General features: G+C 39.8%; 1 protein-coding gene across 2 annotated transcripts in view; it reads right to left on the bottom strand.

The window, feature by feature from the left end:
- Positions 1 to 290: 290 nt before the first annotated feature.
- The window catches only part of Topbp1 (DNA topoisomerase II binding protein 1), a 48,937-nt gene continuing 22,504 nt past the window's right edge, over positions 291 to 26,723 (bottom strand). For both annotated transcript variants that reach the window (XM_050139146.1, XM_050139147.1), the window contains exons 13-28: positions 25,371 to 25,582; positions 22,157 to 22,443; positions 16,519 to 16,689; positions 16,321 to 16,430; positions 15,170 to 15,293; positions 14,009 to 14,155; positions 13,805 to 13,907; positions 11,428 to 11,620; positions 9,488 to 9,708; positions 8,640 to 8,788; positions 8,299 to 8,410; positions 6,834 to 6,997; positions 6,026 to 6,163; positions 4,302 to 4,391; positions 3,948 to 4,109; positions 291 to 1,020 (exon numbers count right to left, since the gene is read on the bottom strand). In XM_050139146.1, coding sequence (XP_049995103.1) covers positions 886 to 1,020; positions 3,948 to 4,109; positions 4,302 to 4,391; positions 6,026 to 6,163; positions 6,834 to 6,997; positions 8,299 to 8,410; positions 8,640 to 8,788; positions 9,488 to 9,708; positions 11,428 to 11,620; positions 13,805 to 13,907; positions 14,009 to 14,155; positions 15,170 to 15,293; positions 16,321 to 16,430; positions 16,519 to 16,689; positions 22,157 to 22,443; positions 25,371 to 25,582 — 2,518 coding nt within the window. In that variant the 3' untranslated portion in view covers positions 291 to 885. The remainder of the gene's footprint in view (positions 1,021 to 3,947; positions 4,110 to 4,301; positions 4,392 to 6,025; positions 6,164 to 6,833; positions 6,998 to 8,298; positions 8,411 to 8,639; positions 8,789 to 9,487; positions 9,709 to 11,427; positions 11,621 to 13,804; positions 13,908 to 14,008; positions 14,156 to 15,169; positions 15,294 to 16,320; positions 16,431 to 16,518; positions 16,690 to 22,156; positions 22,444 to 25,370; positions 25,583 to 26,723) is intronic.

Here is a 26,723-nt window from a genome sequence, read left to right as displayed (position 1 = left end):
CACTCTGAATGCTAGGATTACAGGTGTAAGCCATCACACCCAGCATGTACCTTTTTTTTTTTTTTTAAATGAAGTTCTATATATTGCTAGGATTGAGATAAAAGAACATTGGCTGGGTGTGAATCCCAGAATGCAGAGTTGGGTTAGACAGGGCTACATAGTTAAGACCCTGTCTCAAAACAAATATATGTTCTTTTTTCTTAACCACAAATGTAATTAGCAATTCAGTTCTTAAAGTTTGGCAATCTCTTATTGCTTTAGCAGAGCTAAATGAACAGACAATACCAGTGTGAGTTGCTGTTTTTTATTTTTTTATGTTTTGGTGCTCACATTTGGCAAACATGGAAATTTATATATATACATTTACATATATACACATTTAAGTTTAAAGCCCCAGTTCATTAAACCCCATGCTTAGGCTGTTAAAAATAGGTAAAATGGCAAGAATATATATATATAAAAGAAATCAGGGAAAATGTGAAATAACCCCAATTGGTAACTTTTGTTGCTTTTATGAACTAAGACATTTTGAAATAAAATCTATCTCCTTGTTAAACTATTAACAGCTTCAGATATTTACAAGAAAAACAGTTATGCACTCTGTGGCCTGACAAACTAGTGAAGTTCCTTTTTATTACAGCAGTCAATATTCAGTGATTCACATTCAGCTGTTAAAAGCATCAGGTTCCCAGGAGCAAAGTCCTTCAGATGTATGTCTTCAACTACACAAACCCATCACAACAATCTTCATGCTGTTACTGAAATTTTCTTTTGTGTTGCTGGGGATTAAACCTAAGGCCTCATGCATTCTAGGCAAGGACACTATCACCAGCCTATAACCGTTTCTAAGACTAGCGAACATTCACTGATGGCTAAAGTAGTGCGCTAGTGCACTCGAGGTCGTTTGATGACATTCTCTGCAGAAGTTCTCCTCTTCTGGGATAGTCCTGGCCCAAATTCTTTATTTTGGAGTAAAGCAGCTTCTGAGAGACGGTAATTATCCGCACAAGGAGGTGACTCCTAGGATGGGAAGAAAAAATTTCCACATTTCAAATTTGTAGGCAATGAAGCAACAGATTTTATTCCTCTGCTTTTTTATTAAAAAAAAAAACAAAAACAAAAACAAAACAACCCAAAAACAAACAAAAGGTATTCCTAGTTTCAAGGTCTGCCAGTCCCTGGCAGAATAAAGCTCAGGTGATATGTGGTTATCTTAATGGTTTCAAGTTAAAATAAGTTAAAATATGATTTGATGGGGGGGTGTGTCCTTTACCCCCAGATAGGTGTTTCCATCTCCGTTTACAGTAAAAAGTGTAAAGGACTTTATGAGAATCACTGTCACATAACTAGCTGGTAATAAGGACAGCATTAAAGCCTTTTTAACCTGACTCCAAACCCCTGCATCTTTCACTAGAAAATTCCAAGCCCTCCCACCATAATCTTTTTAAAAACAAAACCGGGGCTGGAGAGATGGCTCAGAGGTTAAGAGCACTGCCTACTCTTCCAAAGGTCCTGAGTTCAATTCCCAGCAACCACATGGTAGCTTACAACCATCTGTTATGAGATCTGGTGCCCTCTTCTGGTCTGCAGGCAGACATGCAGGCAGATTACTAAGAATACTGTATGCATAATAAATAAATCTTTTAAAAAAATAAAAACAAAAAGTCTCTGTAAGCCAAACTGTCTTGGAATGTATTTTGTGTCCCAGAATGTTTCAGATTTGCAGTGATCCTCCTGGTCTGGATGTTCAGATGGAAGGCCTGAACCATCACACTAATCCCATTTTTTTTTAAAGGTCACTTACTGACCTGGAACTGAGTCTGTGTCCACTTTCCCAGTACTAAGATTACAAGCACGAGCCACCATGCTTGCCTTTTTGGATTCTGGGAACTGAACTCAAATTCTTGAGACGGCTACAAGTCAAATGACTGTAAAACCAAATGGTGGGGCAGAGTAGCACCAAATCTCTTCTAGGAAAGGCCCAATAATGAATACCATGTAATCCTAGTACTAGGAGGCAGAAGCAGGATGCCCTGCAAATTTATGGCCAGCCTGATCACATAACTTAAATGTATACTTAGTCTATAACCCAGGACTTGCACCACTACCCATTGGAAAAGTACACCCTACAGGGACCCATACATATTCAGTGGTTTCATCAACAACCAGAAGGAAAGTTAATCCAGTGCTCTATTCAGACAGAATGCTATGTAATAAAGAGGGATGAGCTACCAACATATACCATCACTTGGACCATGAACACTATGCCACGTGAAGCCTGCCACCAAAAAGTAAATGTTCTCTAGTTGCAGGTAGATGAAGCTCTCAAACAGGCTAAGATTAATATATTCTGGGGACAAATAAAACAAGCTTAGCTCTGTGGGGGCTGGGATAGTTTATTGAAAAGGGTCTAAGGATGATCTCTGATATGGTCATGGTCTTGATACCGACTGCAAGGTCATCTATTGGGAAACTGACTCATAAAAATGGAACTGTGATCTACAAATTTCACTGTACAATAGCTCTTCTAAGAAAACAGTAAATCTGGATCAAAGTTAATGATATACATGCTAAGTAAGGAAATGCACGCTCTGATTCATGTGAATGCATAAAAAAATGGGGAAAAAAGGAACTGATAAAGCAGATTATTAAAATGTTGTTTTGTTTTGTTTTTTTTCTGAGACAGGGTTTCTCTGTAACTTTGGAGCCTGTCCTGGCACTAGCTCTTGTAGACCAGGCTGGCCTAGAACTCACAGAAATCCGCCTGCCTCTGCCTCCTGAGTGCTGGGATTAAAGGCATGCGCCACCACCACCCGGCTAGATTATTAAAATGTTAACTGTGCAAATAAATGTTAACTTTATTTAACTTTAGACCTATGAAGCAAGTATACGGCTTAAAATTCACTCATTTGGGGCTGGAGAAATGGCTTAGCAGTTAAGAGCACATAGTATTCTTGCAGACCCCTGAGTTTGGTTCTCAGCACCCACATTGGGCAGCTCACAGCTGCCTATAAACTCCAGCTCTGGGAGATTAAATTCTCTTCTGAACTGTGTGGACATCTGCACAAATAATACATGTGTACACACACACGTTTAAAAAAAATCTTAAAAATATTTAATTTTTTATCATTAAAAGCAAATTGTACTAGCAGATTCTTTTTATTCATAAAACTAAACAGATGGCATATGAACAGATGATGTCTGAAGAGGGCAGGGTGGGTCTCAGTTACTGCTGGGAACCACGTTTGAGTCCCACAACAGCCATTTCTCTTACCCCTGAGCTATCTCTCTAGTCTCTCTACTTGCTTTATTTACAGTTTTTTAAAAATGTGTGTGAGTGTTTCATTTGCATGGATATCTGTGCTAGACCAGAAGGGAGGGAGCATTAGGTCTCCTGAAACTGGAGTTACAGATGGTTAGGAGCTGCCACATGGGTGCTGGGAACCAAACCTGGATCCTCTGTAACAGCAGCCAGTGCTCTAACCATTGAACCTTCGTTCTAGCTCTGTTTTTCTGCTTTCTTTATAATAAGCCAAATATTTTAAAGAACTTGTAAAACTTTTTAAAGCTACTCAGATTTCATAAACCTGTCATATTTAAATTTTATGCTAATAATGTTTAGACATGTCAAATACAGAAATTAAACTAAAACTGAAAGGGTTGACAGAGAGCATACTAATAATTAGTAGCAAGATTTGATGTGTGGCTATCTACGGATATAAGCCTATTTCTGGAAATAAGCAAGTGTGGGGCCAACAAAATGACTTGGCCAAGTACAGGCACTTGCCACCAGCCTGATGACCTGAGTTTAATCCTCTGAACACACATGGTAGGAGAGAAGCAATTCCTGCAAGTTATCTTCATACTGGTACACATGTGCCACCCCCCCATAACACAAATAATAACAACAATGATAAGAATGGAAGTGAGAAGAGAATGAGACAAACCAGCATGAGATAATCGGCGATGTACTCTGTTTTCAAGCAGGCCATGTTCTGGGCAGTAGCCTCCTCTATGAAAACTCTGCTCTCATCAGGTTTCAGTTTATTGAAGTCACAAAAAAGATGTGTAGCCTCATTAAATAAAGGTACAGGATGACCAGGTAACACCTAATGAAAAACGAGAAGTATCTCAATCCCCTCCTGCTGCACAGTGGTTCAGCTGTGTAGTATGCACTCAAGAACAGCCTCCAACTGCCTTCCCCCCAAAAAGCAGAGGGAATGGAGACATCACAGAAACCTTGTTGGACATGTTCTGTGCAAACCTCCCCCAGAACAGCAGGAAACTACTCCAGGACAAACCTCTGCTCCTCCTGCCTGAAGAAGACGCTTAAACCCAGCTTCTCGGGGCCGATCAACACATAAAATAACCTTCCAGCCACTAAATGCTCCCTATTTAAAAAAAAAAAAAAAAAGTACATGCAATTTTAATATACTGAACATTGAAAATGTAGAGGTAATTCATACATTTATTTTTACTTGTTTAATGTCCATAAGTAACTTTTTGTCAGTTTTTAAAAAAAAAAAAAAAAAAAAAAAAAACGTGTATGGGTATTTTATCTACACACACCCACACCATATCACTTGCATGCAGAGCCTGCAGAGGCCAGAAGAGGGTGTTGGATCCTCTGACTAGATTCTCTCTCTCTCTCTCTCTCTCTCTCACACACACACACACACACACACACACACACAGTCACTCACCCCTGTCCTCCACAGTCTATCACTTGCATACAGAGCCTGTAGAGGCCACAAGAGGCTGTCGGGTCCTCTGGATTTACAGATGATTGTGAGCCACCTTGCAAATGCTGGGAAGCAAACCTGAGTCCTCCGGAGAAACAGCAAGTGCTATTTCTCCACTTATCTCTCTAGCCCATTAGCTTCCCCCCCCACCCCCCATACAGCTCAGGCTAATTTTCAGTCCCAATGTAGTTGAGGCTGGCTCTGAATTGATTCTTCTGTCCCCCAAGTGCTAGGATTACAGGAGTATCCTACAATGGACTGAAATGTAATTAAAACAAAAACCACCTCAAATTGATAGCAATTAGTCAACAAACGAAGCAAACCAAAAATTCTCGAAAGAAATCCAAATGAAAGGCTAGAGAGATGATTTAGTGGTTAAGGGAGCATACTGTTCTTGCAGAGGACCAGGGTTTGATTCCCAGCACCCACACAGGCAGCTCACAATGGCCTGTAACTAAGTCCACGGTGTCTGATATTCTTCTGATCTCCTCATACACATAAATAAAGAAAATATATGTGGACAATAAATACTTGAAAAATTGTTTGAGTTTAAGCCATCAGGAAAATAAAAATCAAACTAAGGTGAGATTACATTTCACCCTAGCCAAAATAGCTACCATCAGAAAATAACAAAAAATGCAAGCAAAGACAGTAGGGGGAGGAGGAATCCCATATATTGCTTAATGCTGTCATATAATATATAGTACTTATAGTGGAGTATTACATAGCCATAAAAAAGAATGGAATCATGTCACCCACTGGGAAATGGATAGAACTGGAGATCATCGTTTGAGTAAGCCAGACCAAGAAAAACAAATAATATGTTTTCTCTGTATGTGGAACCAAAATTTTAAAAATTGAAGGTTAAGGAAATAATATTCTTACTCAAAGGATACAGACTTTGGGAGAAATCTGTGGACTCAGTTTAGGATTATTCCAGATGCTACATCCTGAAGAGACAAATTACATTTAGAAGACCCATATCTCACTGTGCAACATAATAAATACTCTTGTTTTTTGAGACAAGATCTCTGTACAGAGCCCAGGAATTCACAGACATCCTCCTGCCTCTGTCTCCCAAGTGCTGGAATTAAAAGCATGTGGTACCTGCACAGCTACAACACAAATTTTAGCTCAACATAGAATGCACAACAAAATATCAATTAAAGAATAAAAGATAATTAGAATTACTTGGTCAAGCATATTCTTCAAAACAAAAGTCCTAACACTGAATCCTATTTGTAGTATCTATATAGTCACCACGTAAGTATATAGGTCCGTACCTCAACAATGCCTAATTCTTGTCTTTGTTGGATTCTTTTCCTCCACCTCATTGCTGCAAGTGCCAGTTTTTGCTGGTGTTCAGTGACATCAGTGAGAGCATCAAGTATGGAGCTACTGCCCCATTCATAATCTTCTTCCTAGAAAATCAGGCCAGTGAACTTCTGGTTCCTCTAACAGAGAACACTGTGCTCTGTACAGGTTTCTAGCTCTAAGAAGCCTTCGGTCTATTAAGATCAAAGCTGGATGTTCAATTGTTACATATAATCGAGTACAGCTGGCTTTTAATTAAAACCAGAAATTCATTTCCCAGAATCAAACCCCTTGGCCAGAGAGCTGTATTTTAGCAACTTATTAATATTCAGGATATTTGGCTTCATGGGAACACAGTCAGAGAAGGCATGAACTAAAACAATTCTCAAGGAACTCAGATTGGAAACTTCAGAATCTACTGTGCTGGCCTGTTTGTGACAATTAGTTTAGTATATAATGAGCTAACAGTAAAAAAAAGGCTTACAATGAGATATCGTGATATGTCATGTTAATATAAGTTCAATAAAAAACACTGACAAATTAGATAACAAAAAGTTAGCAGGCCACAATGAAACTCATTTTTGAATGCCAAGCAAAACATTTAAGAAAAAGGAACGTGACTAAAGAAACCTGAGCCTGTAAACTCTGTTTTGTTGCTGAGATCCTTATACATGGTGGCTATATGTGGTCGTTTCAATTACCTGCATAACTGTATGATCAGGGATCTTGTACAACATTTCCAAAAGAATAACCCTTCCTAAGCGTGTGAATACACACCTGCACAAAGCACCCCGCTGTCCTGCAAGCTTCCAAATAGGTGCTATGAAGTATCCACTTGCCAGCTGCCATGGAGGCTAGGTACTTCTCATTGCGCAATGGGTACCCCACAACCATGTGTGTGCACCTGGGGTCTGAGCACTGCTTCTCAATCACCAGCCCACCTTGTTTAGAGAAAACAATTGATGAATACACAGGAAAACCCTCTACTAGGTTTCTTACCATCTTTCTAGAAGATCATTGTCATCTCAACTGTGCTTTAAAATTACTTATATAAAATAAACAACCTAATAAAAAACGCTGACATATAGATATGTAAAAGTAACATTCACTTCATATTATCACCCCCTCATTCCTGCCTTTAGCATACCATGACACAGTGATCTGAAATGCAGATTAAGGTTTTGTAATAATCAAAATTCCAGTGCTGACTCATGCACACTTGAAATTCAGTCCTTGTAAGCATACAGCAAGTACTCTACACTGTGTGTTCTGCCTGCATGTATATCTGTGTAGCAGAGAAGCACAGAAGAGGGCACTGGATCCCCAAGACTGGCATTATGAGATGTTACAAGCCACCATGGGGGTGCTGGAACTAGAACCCTGGTCTTCTAACAGTGCTCTTAACCCCTCCTACCCCTTTTTTTTTTCCAAACAGGGTCTCACTGTGCAGCCCCATCTGACCTCAATGAGATCCTCTTGCTTTAGCCTCTCAGCTGCTGGGATCACCAATGCTTGGCCCTGTCATTTCTGAATGATTTCTTTTGCTATGTCTAGCTATGAGATCAATGTCTCTTAGAGTGACTATATTGACTCTATAGAGCTATCAAACAACTAAAAAAAAAAAAAAAGCTAGTGTAGATTCAGATGGCTACGTCAAAGGAATAAAAAACAAAACAAAAATCCTGCAAAACATTTCACTGATGTTTTATGCTGACTAAATGCTGAGTGATAGTTTTCATATACTAAATTAAATAAAAATATTTTTAAAGGTAATTTCACCTATTTCTTCTGACTTCCCAACATGTGGTTACTAGACAATGCGGTGTGACTCAGGAGGCCCACATCCTGTTCCTACTGCAGTCCAGCTACAATATATCAGGTCTTCCAGCTTGCCTCTCCCAGGTGCCAGGGAGAGTCTGAGGGTTAGGGATAAGGGTGATGTTATTGAGGAGGAATCCCCTCTGAGTGCTGGGAGCCTCCTGTCACCAGACCCAGCTAAATCTTTATATTCTTAAGTACCATGACCTAGTAATTTTAGATGTAGATTAGATCTGTATAAAATCAAAACCCTAATGCTGACTCAATGTGTGGGCTTAAATAAGTTACCATGTTCTTTTCTCAATGTCTCCCCATTACACATGATAGAAATGCTACATTTGTATTCCCGTATGTTGTAATAATGGCATGTTTTAAACAAAACTACCAGAAGAAAAAGTTTTAAACGAACATAAAATACTGGTACCTAGATTTTTAATCAGGTGGCAGTACTCAGTCCGTTCTTGAGCATTCAGAGACGACATCTGGAACACATACTGCTTTTTAAGTTTTGTAAGATTCCCTTCCATTTTTCCAAGCTAGAACGAAATGTTTATTTTAGAAAAAATTAATATGAAAACTATTTCCAGGTACAGCTATTTTATAGTAACATTTAGTCATTCTTTTAAGGTACCAAATATATATACTGTAATTCAATCAAAAAAATTCAATTTTTAGTAATGATGAGTCTAATACAGAGAACAAATTCCCACTCCAGTGTAAGAACCACACTGAAAGTCAACATTACCATAGCAAGGATCAACAAACCTTGTCAATAGGTTGTGGAGTCACAGGTGACTTCTTTGGGGGGAAAGCAGTGCTGAGGGCTTGAGGCACAGGCATTAGATGCCTATCTGTTGTTGGAGTTTCTGATTCTTCAGAGATTGGATGTTCTGGAGCTTCGGTCACACATAAGACTAAGGGTAAGGGAAACAATACAGTGTGATAGTGTACAAATATAATTTAGAGCAAATTCTAGAGAATATTCTCATTTATTTTGGTCAAAATAAAATGACCCATGAATTCTGCAATGCAAAAGTATACAAAGGGTGAGGTGGGGATAGGATGGTGATATCTGCCTGTGACAGTGGCAACTTGGGAGGCTGAGACATGAGGATCTCAGGTTTGGAGACCTGCATGGGCACAACCTTGCCTCAAAAACAAGCAATACATATAGAAGAGAGAAGTCAACTAATGAACTCTGAAAGGGCACGTGTGTCATCTGGGTTTCGGGAGCCCTTCCTTTCATCCAGCACAGGAAGATAACCAACCACCCAGTATGAAGAACGGGGAAAAGGGAACCACACAAGTCAAAGAACAAACACAGTATAAGCTTGGTGGGATTGAGAGAGCTAAATAAAAATGAGTTATAGGGAGAAAAAGCAACCACCACCTAACAGACAAGAAAAAAGGCTAGAAAGAAAGAATTACTGTGTGAGTCATGTTTGTAAAATGGCTTACCCTAAGTTTCTACATGTGAGGATCAGAAAACATTTTTCAATTGATTGGTACAGTACTAAAGTCAATTTTTCATTTGCATGTGCAATACAGGGAATCCCAGTGTCTTTATGAGGTCAACATGCATATAGTTCAACCCAACAAGTTTTCCTTATTACCCTGCTCAGCAATTTCTGAACGGCATACAGGCTCTCGAGAAGGAGAATCATCCAGTTTTTTAAGGTCAACCTGAAGCTCAGAATACTGTGTGAGGTAGCTAGGCCACTGCAAGTTGCTGGCGAGCCTTGCTCTCTCCTCCCTTGCTGTTGGGTCATCCCAAATGATCTGCTCATTCTGGGAGGGCTCTGTGTTGATATCAGGCACTATCTGTCTAGACTGCCTAAGAAATAAAAAGAGACAATTTTAAATAAGTCACTACTGAATCAAAGTCATAACATCAGTGCGTAGTAGAGATACATAGTTTTATTGAATAAATCAATCTAAGACATCTTTCTTTTTTGATATAGGGTCTCTTTATGGAGAATATAACTTTAAACTTGAGGTAACCCTCCTGCTTCTACCTCCCAAGTGCTAAGATTTTAAGCATGCATCCTAGTTTGCTTTCCACTGCTGTGATAAGACAACATGACCAAAAGCAACTTGGCAAGGAAAGGGTTTATTTCAGCTACAGTTGTAACCCATTGAGAAGAGAAGTCAGGATAGGAACTCAAACAAAAACCCGGGGGCAGGAACTGAGACAGAGACCAGAGAGAGTGCTGCTTACTGGCTTGCTTTTCACATCTTGCTCAGTGTGCTTTCTTACACAACCCAAGACCACCTGCCCAGGGGAGGTACCACCCACAGTGGCTCGGCTGTCTCACATCCATCATTACTCAAGATGTTCCACAGATTTACCCACATGCCAATGTGATGGAGGCATTTTCTCAAATGAGGTTCCCTCTTCCTAGATGACCCTAGCTTGTGTGAAGTTGATAAAAACTAAGCCAGCATAATACGCGCCAACACAGCCAACTAATTTATTTTTAAATTACCTACTGGAAATTTTTTAAATGATTTGTTATTTTTACTTTCCTTTATTTTTGGTTTTTCGAGACAGGGTTTCTCTGTGTAGCCTTGTTGTCCTGGAACTCGGTCTGTAGACCAGGCTGTCCTCAAATTCAGAGATCCGCCTGTCTCGGATTAAAGGCCTGTGCCACCACTGTGTGGCTCTATTTTTATTTTATGTGTATTGGTATTTTGCCTGTATATATATCTGTATGTCAGATCCCCTGGAGATGGAGTTACAGGCAATCTTGAGCTGCCATGTGGGTGATGGGAACGGAACCCAGGCCCTCTTGCAAAACAGCCAGTGTTAACCAACCATCTTTCCAGCCTATTGGAAATTTAAAGTGACCGTCTAGTTATATTTAAAAAAAAAAAAAATCAATTTTTTTTTAAATTCTAAAAACTGCTACATATAAAAATGGGATCTTCCTTAATTCAAGTTAGGGAAACATGATAATGTTTAGAAAACTGTAGTCACTGGATTTAATAAAAGCACTTTAAATTTTCTTTTAAAGTTAGGTATGTATTCCAGGTTGGCCCCCATCTGCTCTATAGTGAAGGATGATCCTGAAATCCTAATCTTCCTCCCTCTAGCTTCCACGTGCTGGGATTACAGGTATGCACCACCATGTACATACATCACACACTCATACACAGAATACTAATACATTTTAAAAAACTGTTCTAAGTACTACGTACACCCTTAGTGTTTAGTGCTAACGCTAAGGAACAGAGTGGACTGACTGCCCACTGAGTACTTCATATGGAAAAGTGGATCCTAGAAAATTTAAGCCTCAAAGTCAGAACTGTACAAGTGCTTAAGCAAGAAGAGAGGAGCACCCAGCCAGCAGAGGATGAAACCATGATGACAATGGGATATTAACACATACTGTTTGAGTTAAAGCCCCAACATTAACCCCTTCATAGGTCTTAAGAGTCTAAATTTCTGCTTTATTTAAAAAATTTACAACAACAAATGGTGTAGCCTAGCCCACCAATCCAAGTGACACTCAGGAGCTTTCGTCCTCTGAACCCATGCCCGACAAGCACAAACCTGAGTGCCTCCAGGACTCGACTTCGTCCACTCCGAGCAGAGCGAGTACTGTCAGGAGTTGAAGAAGCACTATTACAACTGCTTCTTGACAGGCAAGTCCTCTGAGCAGGCGTCTTCACGATGCAGGTTGCTGACATGATCTCTTGCAATTGCTTCTGGAAGTTTTCTCTCATCTCCAAGGTCTGTGTCAGAGCTTGAAACAAATAAAAGAGTCAACATCAATAAAGAGCAATAAAGAGACATCTGTGTCTGTCCCCCCTCTCCCGCACCCCTTTGCTAGTTTTTGAAGTGAGGCTCCAGTGTGTAGTCAGGCTGACTCCCACTTGCGCTCCTCCTGTTGCAATTTCTAGAGTGGCAGGGTTATATGCATCACCAAACTCCATCAACACTTCTCTTATGAATCATATCTTACACTATTTTGTCTAGATCTGGTTGAACAAACTTTGTTGATATATACTGAATGCTTACATAGGAATGTAAGGCTAGCAATGTCACAGAACAAGAAGGCAGTCATGAGAACTGTTTCTAAAATGAGGACTCCTTCATTAGTCCCTTTCAAGAGCTCCTTGCTTGCTTCTGAGCCTTTTTCATTGTGCAAACTACAATGAGATTCATAGTCATACCTGACTGTCTTCAATAGCTCTACTTGTTTGCTTGCTTTGGGGGATGGGGTCTTGCCACATAGCTCAAGCTGGCCTTGAACTCCCCTCCTGCCTCAGCCTCAAGTCCTGGGATTACTGCTATAAAGCACTAGCCAAGCTTTCACTAATCTTTGAAAATGCAGACCAAAACATATTTATCTTTTATTTCTATTATAGACTAGACACTGAATTAGATACCTAATTAGATACCATAGGAATGAACAGAATGGAATAGGTAAGTCAGAAAGAAAGTTCTAGTAGAACAGGAATGGATATAAGGAGAAGCTAGGGAGTAATATGCTAAAAGAGAATATTCACATCTAAATAATCAGTGTAGCACCATCTGCAATACCAAAAAATTCAAAATAATCTGTCAATGCCGATTAACAAGAAACAGCAAGATAAAGCAGGGTAGTATGTGCCACATACTACATTACCAATTAAAACTAAGATACACTGAAGCAGTTTATGTGCACAGATACATTCTGCTTTATCAGACTTTACAAACACTATTCTATGGCTTGCGTGCACACCCTAACATGTGTGGGTTGAAGCTCGGTGGGTGGTGTGGTGTAGTGTAAGGTGGCTGGATCATTAGGAACCCTGCCCGAGAATCAATTAATGTAGTTTTCAAGGAACTCAGGCTAGTTCTGCTGTGAGGTGATATGACAAGACTACACCTTGTCTAACTTGCTCCAGTCTTTCCATGCAATGACACTCACCTACTTGCATTCTTTCCATTTCTGATAAATACTCCTGCCACGATGGGATATAGCCTTGTCTTCACCAGAGTCCAAATAGATCAAGCTTAGACTTCATTCTCTAAAGCTTTTTCAGCTAAAAATGTCTCCTTTCCTTATATATTACCCAGTTACAGGCATTGTTTTATAACAACAGAAAACAAAACATTAAAACAATGCTTTTTATTAGCAAACGGAAGGCTGTGGTAACCACATATTAATCACTGTCCAACTCCTCCTAATGATTCTATCTGTGGTCACCTGTGACCAGTGATCACCGGTGTTGCTACATGTGAACCACATCTGTACAAACAGCACACTTAAATGCTATGTGTGTGCTCTGTCGGATTATCCCCATCTCTCTCCTTCCTGGGACCTCCTCAAACCCCAGTAAATATTAAAATTAGTTTAATTAATACCCTACAATGACTTAAGTGTTCAAGTGAAAAAAATAGTCACACATCTCTATCTACCTCTAAGCTAAAGCTAGCTATGACTGAATGAGAAAGGCATGCAGGAAGCCAACTTAGGTAACAGGGCATGCCTCTTATGCAGTCAAGCTATGAACACAAAGAGAAAATTCTTGGATGAAATTCAAAGTGCTAATCTAGTGAGCACACAGCTTCTCACCGACACGAAGCTGCAGGATGAAGCTGCAGGTGACTGCACTTAGACTGGAAGGAGATGACTGTAGAGCTGCTTAGCTAGAAGTCAGTGTCTGGCTTCAAAGCTAGAGGATCATCACTCCAGCTTTCTTATTAGTGGCAAATATGGCTGGGGCTCTAAGTCAAAACAAATGTTCTCAAAAGTAAAAAGTGAAGCCAGGCGTGGTGGCACAGGCCTTTAATTCTAGCACTTGGAAAGCAGAGACCTCTGAATTTGAGGTCAGTCTGGTCTATAGATCAAGTTCCAAGGCAGCCAAGGTTACAGAGAAAACCCTGGAGTGGGGTAGGGATTGATGGGGCGGCGGCAGCAAAAAAGGTAAAAGTGTCTTACCTCCTTTACAGTCACTTCTTCCATTCCCATTCTCTAGTGCTGAGTCTTTGTTAATTGTGACCGTGCTGTCTACCTCATCTTCTTCTCTAGACAAATGATCTGGCTATTCAAAGAGAAAAATTGTAATTTCACAAAGTCACTGCATAATTTCCCAGTGGTCTACTTCCAGCTTAGGAGGAGGAGCATGCTGTCCACACTACCTACCTCAACATCTTTAGATGCAGAAACTGCTGAGGGCAGCCGGCTATTACAGAGCCCATCATCTTGCACTGTACTGATGTCCAGGCTCATTTTGGGATTGTAAGTGTGTGGATAAAGAGATTCAGGAAGATGCTTATACTCTTGAGCACACTGAAATACAAGCACAAGTTTTAGAAAGCAGGTTTACAGTGAGCAACTCTATCATGTAAATAATAAATTGGGGCCTGGGAGATGACTTAGCCAGTAAATGTTCTTGCCCTATTAATCTGGTGACCTAATTTCAATCCCTGGAACCATATAAAAGTGGAAGGAGTGAAATGAACTCCACATATACTCATGCACACATAGTAATAAATTAAACAAGTAAATATGTAACAAATCACCCTCACTTTTATAATGTAATGCCCACTTAAATATAAATATAATTCTGCCTCTTTATTTGGCAAAGTATGAATCACTCTGGGGAGAACCAAGAAAAAAAAAACACAGCTATGAAGTATACCAGCATGCTAAATCAACTCTCCTCAAATATACATTTTTTATCTTTTGTTTTCATATAATTTTAAAATTATACTTCTATTTATATTGTGGGAAAGGCAGGGGTAGTGCACATGAGGAGTGAGTGTGAAAGTTGGGATACCTTGTGGGAGTTGGTACTCTCTTTCCACTGTGTGGGTCCCAGGAACCAAATTTAGGTAGTCAGGCTTGGTGGTTAGAGCCTTTACCTTCTACCATTTATTTTACTTACTTTTCATACAATTTTCAAAAAGAGAAAGGAATCAGAATTAAAATAATCACTTAAAATTTGGTAAATATTTAAGCAATAAAGATCTTAAGTTCTGAGGCTAAAGAAATACAAAACTCAAAAGCATGACCTACATACAGCTCAGATCTTGGGGGTCCCCAAAGGCCCTCATGTTCTAAGCACAGTCCACATCCTGTCCACAGCCCTGTGGGTTGTGTCCTGGAGGGGAGCAGTAGGGTCTGAACTTTTCTGTCATCTCTCTTTCATTTCCAAGCCACCAAGTGGGCAGTTACAGCCATGTTATCACACAGTTAAAAAAAAAATAGCAAATGTATTTGCATTCACTGAAACTGGTTTGGGCTGTGAAGTATTTGTACATTTCCAATCAACCAGGAAGGGAGGGAAAAAGTTCTGCTTACCTCTAAAAGCCAATGCTCAGAAACAATATGTACCCCTCTTTCTTTTGCAGATTTATATTCTCGATTACTATCATGTGCCCGACCCTGATAAATGAAATGAGTCACCGACTCATCAAAACTCCACCTGAAACAACCACATATGGCAAAAGGAATAACTAAGGGAAATACCAGTCCTTTTTAAACAGAATATTCTGACACACAAAATTCAAAAAACTAGAGGATAGGCAAGAACAGTAAATCGGCAGGTTTTGCATCCTAACAAATGTTAATGACTCCATTCTTAGGTATACAATGTAGGAAGATGTTAGAAGAGTACTTTCAAAATATTATTATCTTCTTTATACTTTTAAAAATCCTTCTACTTTATGTGTTATCACTTTTTAGTTATAATAAGTATTTTCAAATTAATAAAACTTAAGGCACTCAAATTCATTATCAGTCACTGGCCACCCACCACTCCTTGTATTTGCTCTATCACAATCTGCCTCTGAGTCTCTGTGTTGAGAATTAAGTCCAGGTCTCTGTGTATGCTAGGCAAGAACTCTACCACAGCCTGAGAAAACACTGGAGACAGGATCCCATTATGTAGCCTTAGTTACCCTAGAATCACGATGCACACCCTCACAGAGACTGACCTGTCTTGCCTCTGAAAGTGCTGGGATTAATGGGAGTGTGTACCACCACACCCTGCCAAGATACATTTTTTAAAAATTTACAATAAACTACAACATTTTAAAGGGCCATCTTACGCTAGGAGGGTTTGCTACTGTACTACCTGACTGATAGTACAGTAGTCAGCACTACTCACAGAGAACCACTAAGACATAAATAAATTCAATCAGCCCTAGATGTACTGACTAAACTCTGAAAGGAAGAACTCCTTTACACTATGCTGACCATTCATGGATCACAAGCTTCCAGAATACTAACGCAAATAAGCTTCACAAATATGTGTTACTTCTGTAAAACAAAAGAATGAATTTGTTACGTGGGGAGTATTTTCAAAGGCAATGCTAAATTAAATTGGAGCGGTTTTATTAGATAGTGTACACAAGCGGGCAAAACAACCACTTCCTTGTAAAGCAGCAGAAAGCTTCTGGTTCCCTCTGAGCTGCAGCATAAATGAGCACCAGCATAAACGTCGTACCTACCTGTACTCTGCTCCCAGGGAGGCTGCAACCCCATTTAGTTCACTCTGCTTCTTACTGAGCTTTTTACTCACACATACCACAACTTTGTCAAGGGGTTTTGGGGCCTCTTCCTGTACATGAAGAATAAAGAACAGATCGGCCATGATTCTTTGACATGGATTAGTGACATCTTCCACTTAATAAGAAAATCAAATCTACCTCTTCCAAATGGGCACCCTTCGGCTCAGGGCTGGCAGAAAGAGTGTTGGTGTTTCGGGAACTATTTGCCAAAGCAATTTTCAGGTTTCTGACAATGACTTCAGAGAGTGGTGAGCTCAGTTTCCTTTTCTGGGTGGCAGTTCTTGGGGTTTCCAAGGCTGCAAGGGCATCCTATATTTAAGGATAGGAAAAAGGAAGAAACAACAAAAAAGGAAGAAGGTGACATAAGAGGGAAAGAGGGAAACAAGAAAAAGATTATGTCTCTGACCTCTTTTCCTTCCAAATAATTAAAGGACTGAACTGTAATTTAAAATTTTATATTATAAAGAAAAAAATTCCAACCAGGCAGTGGTGGCGAACATTTTTAATACCGGCACTCGGGAGGCAGAGGCAGGTGGATCTCTGAGTTCAAGGCCAGCCTGGTCTACAGAGTGAGTTCCAGGACAGGCTCCAAAGCTACATACACAGAGAAACTCTTGTCTTGAAAAACAAAAACAAAAAAAAGGAAAGAAAGAAAAAACTCCATATTCTTCACCAAGCATTGAATAAGAAGCTGAAGAGATGGTTCAGCAGTCAAGAGCATTGGCTGCCCTTCCAGAGGACACAGGGAATCAATCTCCAGCATCTATATAGTGTTTAACAACTGTCTACAACACCAGTTCCAGGGAATGGGACACCTGTTTTTTGTGGCTACCAGGTTTCACATGGTGCACAGATACATATGCAAGTAAAACAACCATGCACACAAAAATAAAGATTTTACAAACATAACAAAATCATTAAGCTTACTTACCTTTTCAGTAGTGCATGCCACATTTACTCAAGAGTTAAAATTGCAACTCCAGAAAGGACTCCAAACCACAACGAACACAGAAGGAAACAAAAAAGCAAGAATGGTCAAGAAAGAAACTAATTTCAAGAATAGGTAAAAAGCCAGAATGAAGCCGGGCAGTGGTGGCGCAAATCCTTTAATCCCAGCATTTGGGAGGCAGGGGTAGGCGGATCTCTATGAGTTTGAGGCCAGTCTTGTCTACAGAGGTCCAGGACAGCCAGAGCTACACAAAGGACCCCTATCTGGGGGGTAGGAGAGAGAAGGGTCAGAATGAGACAAGAACAAGACACGGGAAGAGCTCTATGCAGGGACTGGTTCCTTCCCCCAAACAGCCAAAAGAGATGGAAGTTAACCAGGACTACACTGGAGGCTAAAGTATTTACAGACTGGTGTAGGAGCTTGAGCACCACTGAGGAAGGTTCTAACATGACAACGGGTGATGAGAGCTCTAAAACAGATGCCTCTTATCTGGGATTTCTGCAGATTAAATGGAGGAAGACACTCTTTTATCAAGCCTCATGCTAATATCAAGCACTGCCTGACTGAACACAAAAGACACACATGTTCAACAAAGTTCGTGAGAGCAGTCCTTCTACTATAAAATGTGGTTAACAAAAAGTGACACCCCTCAAAAAGGAAAGATCACAGGGGCTAGAGAGATGGCTCAGCTGCTCTTCCAGAGGTCCTGAGTTCAATTCCCAGAAACTACATGGTAGCTTCACAACCATCTGTAATAACATCTGGCGCCCTCCTCTGGTGTGTGGGCATATATGGAGGCAGAATGTTATATACATAATAAGTAAATAAATCTTAAAAAAAAAAAGGGGGGGGGGAAGATCACAAAAGATGTGAATGAAGTGTTCAGGAATGTGAGTTCAAAAGCTTTCTAGCACCCAGACCAAGCAAAAGATGCCTTTTGGAGAAGAGTTCAGTCAATGGAGAGGACTTACTATACCTGCCACATCAACTCTAGGCTTTTACCTCTGAAACTATCTTCAGAAACTCAGAAGTGCTAGAGAAGGAAATTAGTGGAAAAGCCTCAGGTACAGATGGAACTAAGTAAGCTAAAAGCTACATCTGCTAGTTTCACAATGGCAGCTGATCAGCAAATGTTTATGCTTTGTGCTGGGATACAGCTCAGATGGAGAGTGCACCTAGTATGCAGAGCCCTGGACACATTCTCCAGCATCACACACTTCAAGCATAGTGACAAACACCTATGATCACAGCACTTGGGAGACGGAGGCAGAAAGACTAGAAATTCAATGCATCCTTGACCACATACTGACACTGAGGCTAGTCTGAGCTACATGAGACCCTGACTCAAACAAACAAACAAACGAAAAGGAAAGTTACAGTTTACACAATGCTTTATCAACACAGTTATGATGTTCAATGAAGCTCATTGATGCTGGGCTAGCGAGGTGTTAATCAGAACCTGAAAATGATGTTAAAGAAAAAGATCAGATTTTAAGGTATTAAAATAGCCTTGTTTTGTGAGCTATGCATGGTGCCTCATGCTCTGTATGATGTCTGTATACACTGCATATTACAATCTATTACTGTCAAAGCTGTATACAGTTGTATCTTTTCATACTGAAATTGCTACTCTTATAATTCAAGTAAGAATTTGGGTTAATTAGTGTTTCTTTTTTAATAGAACATAACAAAAACAAAAACATAAAATACTTCCTGTTCCCAGGGCCCCCATAGTCCTCTTGAGGGAATGCTACTGCCATTCAGGTGGCTTGCTCATTTTCTTTTGCATCTGCATAGTAATTTATACATACAACAAAATTTATTTGAACTATGGCAATAAATAAATCATTTTGGTTAACAATCTTCAGTACAATGATACAACTAACTCTGTATGCCATTTGGAACATAAAAGAATAAAAGGAGCCTTAAGTGTTCAAGATACTAACGTTAGCAACAGACTATAAAAACACAACACTACATGCTATTGCTGTTGCCCTGGGCTGCCTCTGAGAGGTTGAAGTTAAAGTCCCTATTGCTGAAGACACCACACAATTCACAGCACTCAGAAGATTTGCACTGGATCTGACATCAAAGCCTCCCTTTTGAGGTCTAGCTTTCATAGTACTAGAAGGTGTTATGCAAGTTGTCAAGGGAGGGAAGCAATCAATAGTCCTACCCAGCCGTGATGCCTGAGAACCACAACAATGACCAGCACAGCAAGATATCCCTTGTACTTGTATCTTGGCAGCACCCAACTGTCTAGCTGGACTTAAGGCCCACCCAACAGAAGAGAAATGTCTCATACTAGAAATCTAGTCAATTACTTAGGGCTAGTGAGGCCACAGATCTGAGAGAAGAACCTGCTATATCAGCACAATTCCTAACCACCTTCTAAATATTTAACCTTATACCCACAGAAACCCTCATCAAAGAAATTTCTCTTGCAACAGATGGAGACTTGGTAATCCTGGTGTACCAAGTCCCAAGGCTCAGGGACCCTCATGGAAAAGAGGAAAGAAAGATTTTAAGAGTCAGAGGACAAAGAAAGAAGTCTTATGTGAGAGTGAGTCTCCTAGCAACAACAGTGAAGCTACACCCATGATACTTCAGCAACTTGACTACCTAACATTACAAGACCTAAAAACTGCAACACAAATAGATAAGCTAATGTCGAAGGGCTCTCATGGGGCCCCACTCTTAAGACAGCTATAGGCAACTGATGGCTAAGAGAGGGAGATTTAATTTTTCCCAGAGATGAATCTCCTAACTGATAATCCAACACCAAGTGGTCAGTCCTGATATTATTATATACACACAAGCAACACTAAGGGACTCAGCAGGCTCTTTTTAAATGTAAAGTATCTCTCTGTGTGTGTGTAAAATAATAAGAGGCCATCAATGTGAGAGGGAATGAGGGGGAAACATAGGAGGAGTTGGAAGGAAGAAAAAAAGGGAAGGATTTTTAATTAAAATTAACTTTAAAAATTTAAATTAAAATTAATTTAAAAAAAATTGGAAAATACAGACACATACACTCATACACCCAAACAGACATACATGGTATAGCATGCTCAGGAAACTCCAGGGAAAACTGCAGACTAGAAAAGTTGATTCAAGCAGTATGCTAAAGAATCAACGCCACAAAAGTTCTCAAGGTTCAAACCCAAGAAATATTGTACTCACACCTACTCCAAGGAATCTACGGAAAAATGATCCTACCAAAGATGCGGGAAACTTAAAAAATGACAGTGAACATTTCAAACACACAAAGTAGAGTAAAAGACTGAAATCCATCACTATATGATAACTTAAAATGAAAAACAAGAATACTCCCCAACAAGGGTATGGTCATGGACTGGGAAGAACAGTTGCTTTAGTGAAAACCAGCACGATTTAAAATTAACTAACAATAAAAGATTAAGAAGAGGATTAAGGACACACTGACAGAATTAATGCAGTAGGAATGGTGGTATACACTATTGTGCTAATCCCAGGAGGATTATATATATGAGGAGCACTTCCAAGTACAAGACTCTACATTCTAAGGCAGCCAGCACTATCTATACAGTAAAACTGTCTTTAAAAACAAACAAAACAAGCCAGGCATGGTGGGTATATGCCTTTAATCAGGGGTCAGCAGGCAGAAGCTGCTGGATCTCTGAATTCAAAGCCAGTGTTGGTTATATTCTGAGCCCTTGTCTCAGAAGGGGGTAGGGGAATCTATACCACATACCAAAATGGAAGGAGGGGAGAGGACATCAAGCAAACACATAATATAAATATAAATATATATATATAATGCAAGTATAAATTATTAGAAAATAATATATGACAGAACTTAGATAGAGATAAGAGAGCAGAGATTGAAATCCTAGAACCAGAGCAGCTAGGCCTCAAGCCAAAAAGCAGTAAACAGGAAAGGGTAGTTTGTCATATTAAAAGCCACATTCTACATTTTGACCAATTGAACTCATACATACAAATGTGCCAACTAACACAGCAACTACCTACTAAAAACAAAAACCATGTGAGATTTTGAAAGAAAAAGAATTACCAAACAAGAAACTTACAAACATCACTTAATATACAGGATAGGTAAATAAACACCTATTAGAAAAGGGTATAAAAGATTTAGGTCATCAAGAAGTTAGCTCTTTTATATTAGATATGAATCAAATACTACACCTTAGATAAAATACCACCTTATGATAAATGAATTAACAACAGTTATGTAGAATATGAGCAAATCTACACAACAGAGGCTAAACAAATCAAACTAAACAGATGCAAAACAAAAAAAAAAAAACAAAAAAAAAACCCCTAAAAGCTCCCAAAAGAAAGGTGGAAAAAAAATATCTTGGGAAGTTGAAAGGAGACTATTTGAAAATGTTTTATTAGTCTTGGATTTGTAAATAAATTTCCAAGGGTGACTGACCATACTGTTTAGATCAAACAGAAACACCACTCATCTCCTCTAAGAGAGGGACTGAAGAGTTAAGGTTACACTAGGGACTTCCAGAAAAGGAAGCAACACGGCTGATATTTTAAAGCTTACAAAATCATTTCATCACATTATTTCATTTCAAAGTGATGCGCGGAGATGAAAAGATCTACCTAAAGCTGTGTTCATGCAGCAATCTGGGACTTGAACCCAGCGCCCTAACTTCACATTATATGTAGCCACAGCTATTATCTCAGCTCTGAGCACCTTTTTCTCAACATCTTTGGAAGACTTTCTATTACAAACTTTGGTGGTGCTGCACAATGTAGGGCTCTACCTTTATAAACTAAAACCATAGCACTAACACCATTTCCTTCAAGCCTTACCGTTACATCAAAAGATGGCTTGAAGAGTTTGTCCTTGAACAGAAACTTTGATGGTGTGTCCAGATGTAAGGAGGGCTCCTTCTTAAGTGGCTGTCCTACTGCTGAAGAGACCGAGTCCTGCTTACAGTGCTGTGACATGACAGCATGGAAAGCTTTACTCTGAAAGTGGTTCATGTCCAAAGGTGTAACAGCCACTTTTCTGTGCATTTCCAGATGTGTGTCAGGATTTGCTGGAGAGTCTGGATTTGGACCTGCTCCATTTGGTAGCTCAGTTTCTAATACTTGTTCTGCAGATTGAAAATGAAAAGAAACAAGCCACTAATGTCAGCTTTTTTGTCAAATGAGGCAAAGTGACATTTTAATATTTTGTTAGGTTCCACATCTTGTCTCAGTATACTTTAAACCAGAAAGCTATACACTTCTACTTTCCAAGAAGCAAACCTAATGTACTTTTTTTTGAGATAGGTCTCATACTCTTGCAGATGTACCTAACCTGTTGATACTGCAACAAAACATTGTCATCTTCAAAGAGAACCCCACAATCAGGGTTATGTGGGAGTCCCCTCTGTGTGCTGTGATTACCCCTTGGCCTGTTGATAGGGTAGAACTTAGGTAGGCAGGGAGGACCGGACTGAATGCTGGGAGAAAGAAAGGCAGAGTCAGGAGATGCCATGGATCCACACCTGGACGTAGATATGCTGAAACTTTGCTGGTAGGCCATGACCTTGTGGTGATACACAGATTAACAGAAGTGGGTTAAGTCAAGATGTAAGAGTTAGCCAATAAGAAGAGCCAAGCAGAGATTTAAATAATATGGTTTCTGTGTGATTATTTCAGTTCTGGGCGGCCAGGACGAATAAGCAGCTTACCCCAACAAGCCCCATGGTAGTGATGTATGTCTTTAATCTCAGCACTTGGGATTTTCTGTGAATTCAAGGCCAGCCTGGTCTACAAAGAAAGTTCCAAGATAGCCAAAGCTGTTACATAGAGAAATCTTGTCTCAAAAAAAAAAAAAATAAATAAAAAAAAAATAAAGCAGACCAACCAACAAAACACACACCCAGTTAGTTTTTGTTTTGGGCTGCACTTGAAGTCATCTTTGTATGAACACAGAGCACAGGATACAGCTTGGACACACCTGTTAAGTGACCCTCCTGCCTCAGCCTCACAAATATTGGACTCTAGGTGTACACTATAAGTCCCTGCTTCCAGATGATACATTAAAATATATGTTGAGGACTGAACAGATGGCTCAGTGAGTAAAGTGCTTACTTTTAAGAACGAAGACCTGAGTTCAGTTCCCCAGCACTCACATGAAAGCTGGATGCAGAGGTGTGTACCTTTAATACTGCTGCTGGAGGCAGGCAGATCCCTGGAGCTCACCTAATCAGTTAAGAGACTCTATCCCTAAAACCAAGGTGGAGCAGGACAGAGGAAAACACACAATGTTGACCTCTGATCACAGATATGCACATGCATACATCACACACAATACAAATAAACACACACATATATACATGTGTATGCATGAATATATGTATTTGATGTGGGAGGTGATGTATGTTGTGAATATGTTTCACTGCCATTGGTTAAGGAATAAACCTTGGCCTGTGATAGGGTAGAGTAGAGCTAGGTGGGGAAAACTAAACTGAATGTTGGGAGAAAGAAGGCGGAGTCAGGGAGATGCCATGTAGTCCCCGCTTACTGGTAAGCCACAGCCATGTGGCAATACACAGATTAATAGAAATGGATTAAATTAAGATATAAAAAGTTAGCCAATAAGAAGCTAAAGATAATGGGCCAAGCAGTGATTTAATTAATTAATACAATTTCTTGTGGTTATTTTGGGGCTGAGCAGCCTGAACAAACAAGCAGCCTCCTACTACATGTACTGAACTGGAACACACACTAACTGAAACAAATAATTATAAACCCATTCTCTCTCTCTCTCTCTCTCTCTCTCTCTCTCTCTCTCTCTCTCACACACACACACACACACACACACACACACAGAGTTTATTAACCTAGTCAAGACACAGTGAGAAGAAAATTCCAATTACTGTAGCAATCAACAGGTCTAGTCTGTCTAGGTTAGTAGGTGTTCCCCAGATGGTGACTGGCCTCTGCAGTCTGCCCAGCAACACTATCACTCAAAGGCTACTTGTGTTCTCCCACCTCTGCCTTCACTTTTGCTCAACATTAAACAAAACACTTTTGGCTACTTTATGCCCAGCCCATTGCTAGACAATGAAAATGAAGAACTCAGTAGACTTTACAGAGTTTATACTTTGGAGGAGAAAGGAAAGCAAATTAGTTTCTCCAGGTGAAGGGAATCCTGAAAGGGACAGAGTGAAAAATGAGACAAGACTGTAACTGCTGAGTCAAAGAAGGTGTCTGTCACGGAGGAATGGACATTCTAACTGAAGACAAAGGGAAGCTAGCTGTGCTGGCTGGTTTTATGTCAACCAGACACACACTAGAGTCCCTAGGAAGAGGGAACCTCAATTGAGACTATGCCTACTAGATTGGCTTGTGGGAAGCCTATGGTGCGTTTTCTTGATTGATGACTTATGTGGGAGGGCCCAGTACACTGTGGGTGGTGTCACCCCTGGGCAGGTGGTCCCTGGTTGGTATAAGAAAACAGACTGAGCAAGCCTGTAACAGACTGAGGAGAAAGCCAGTAAGAAGCACTCCATGGTCTCTTCATCAATCCCTGCCTTCAGGTTCCTGCCCCTACTTCCCTGGATAATGGACTACAAGTTGTAAAATGAAATGCAAGCTTTCCTTCCCAAGCTGCTTTTGGCCATGGTGTCTTATTACAGCAATAGACAGTAGTCAAGTACTAAGTCATCTTGTGGGAACATGCAGAAGCACGGATAAGCAGCAAGCACATTAGCTACACATCATGCTAGTGTAAGCCACAGCAGGAATCAACACTAAGTGGGATGGATGCTCACATCTTTCACCTTCAACACTGATACTCTGAGGGTGCACTTTACTAGCTTTCAGGCCATAGTGACTACACACTAAGCATCTGTGCTAAAAGCACACATCCATCGGGCTACAAGTTGTTGGTGAATAAACACCCAACAAAGACTCACAGGATTCACCATAAACAGCAAAAACAAATGAACTTTTGAAAGCAAGTCCCGGAACATTCATATTTCAGAAACCATCAAGTTGTAAAATACATAAAAACAAAGAGAGTTCTGACCTTGTTTAGGTGCACTGTCAACCAGGAAATGGCTTTCATTTGCTCTCTTTCCCATTCTAGCAGTTTCTAAGAGCCATGGAATAGTGACTGCTGGCAAACTCCACTTCTTTGCAGCTTCATATTTAGAACCAGTCGGTTCTTTCACTATAAGATGTGTACTGGCGAGCATGCCTTTCTTTGCATTGGATTTACGAACAAAGAATTCTTGAACACTAAAATTTACATGGAAAGGAAAGCAAATGATCACATACAAATTAGCTTACAAACTAAGAACAAAGCTTCTTTACCACAGAGTGATTAGTTAACTTCAAGAAAACATACTCCATAAGCTGTGGTGGCACATGCTTTTAATCCCAGGAGAGGCAGAGACAGGTGAATCTCTGAGTTTGATTGAGGCCTGCCTGGGCTACAAGAGAAAACTTGTCTTGAAACTGCCCCACAAACAAACAAACAAACAAAAAAACAAAAAAACATGGATTAAAAAGTGACAGATTTTTTAAAAAATATTTTTTATTATGCATATGTGTGCATGCACATATGTGTGCATGTGCCTGTGGAGTCCAGAAGAAGACATCAGATCACCTAGAACTAGAGTTACAGGGGTTTGGTAAGCAGCTCAACATGGGTGCTGGAAAGGGAACTTGGGTCCTCTCCAAGAGGACATACTCTTAACCACCAAGCCATCTCTCCAACCCCAGTAAAGTCTACCTTAAATTAAGTTAATCCTTTGTAATTGCTTACTCTAGGATAAAAAAAAAAATGCTGCCATAATTGAACTTTTTATAAGACACAGAATAAAATACCCTCTAAATTACTAATTACATCCACTTGTCCTTTTCTACCAAAATGGAACAATTTTAGGAGCTCAGTGATGGTATAAGTACATTATCTTTTTACCACTATAACTTCCCAAAGCATTTTCATACATAATCTGAACAATTTTCTCACTTTTTATAAATCTCAGTATTGTGTAGGCAAGGGGAAAAAGGAAACTGAGCGACTTAGTCAAGAGTGAAGGGCACTAAGGGAATACGGGGCGGAAACTGAGCCCAACGCTTGAAACTGAAACAGTTAGTCTTTCCTGATTCTAGGTCTGAAGGCCTATTTCCTGTCTTTCAAGATCGTTGACTCTCTCAGTATTTCCTCCCGGAATGTTCTGAGTATGTTGTCTGAAAGCATATGCTCTTAATCTGAAAATATTTCCCATTAAATAAGAAGCTAGTAAATTGATATGTATTGATACACCTGATTTCTACTCTTTTTCAAATGCTACTATGTAATGACCAATTAGGGAGGTTGAGCTACTGAAAGATTTTGCAGGTAACTTTTAAATTCCTTTATTTCCCAAAGTGC

The sequence above is a fragment of the Alexandromys fortis genome, unplaced genomic scaffold (genome assembly GCF_014885135.2).
Source record: "Alexandromys fortis isolate MF-2015 unplaced genomic scaffold, M_Fortis_MF-2015_v1.1 scaffold_36, whole genome shotgun sequence".
Classification (NCBI taxonomy): Eukaryota; Metazoa; Chordata; class Mammalia; order Rodentia; family Cricetidae; genus Alexandromys; species Alexandromys fortis.
Note: the sequence above shows the minus strand (reverse complement) of the source record. Positions and strands in the feature narration are given on the sequence as shown.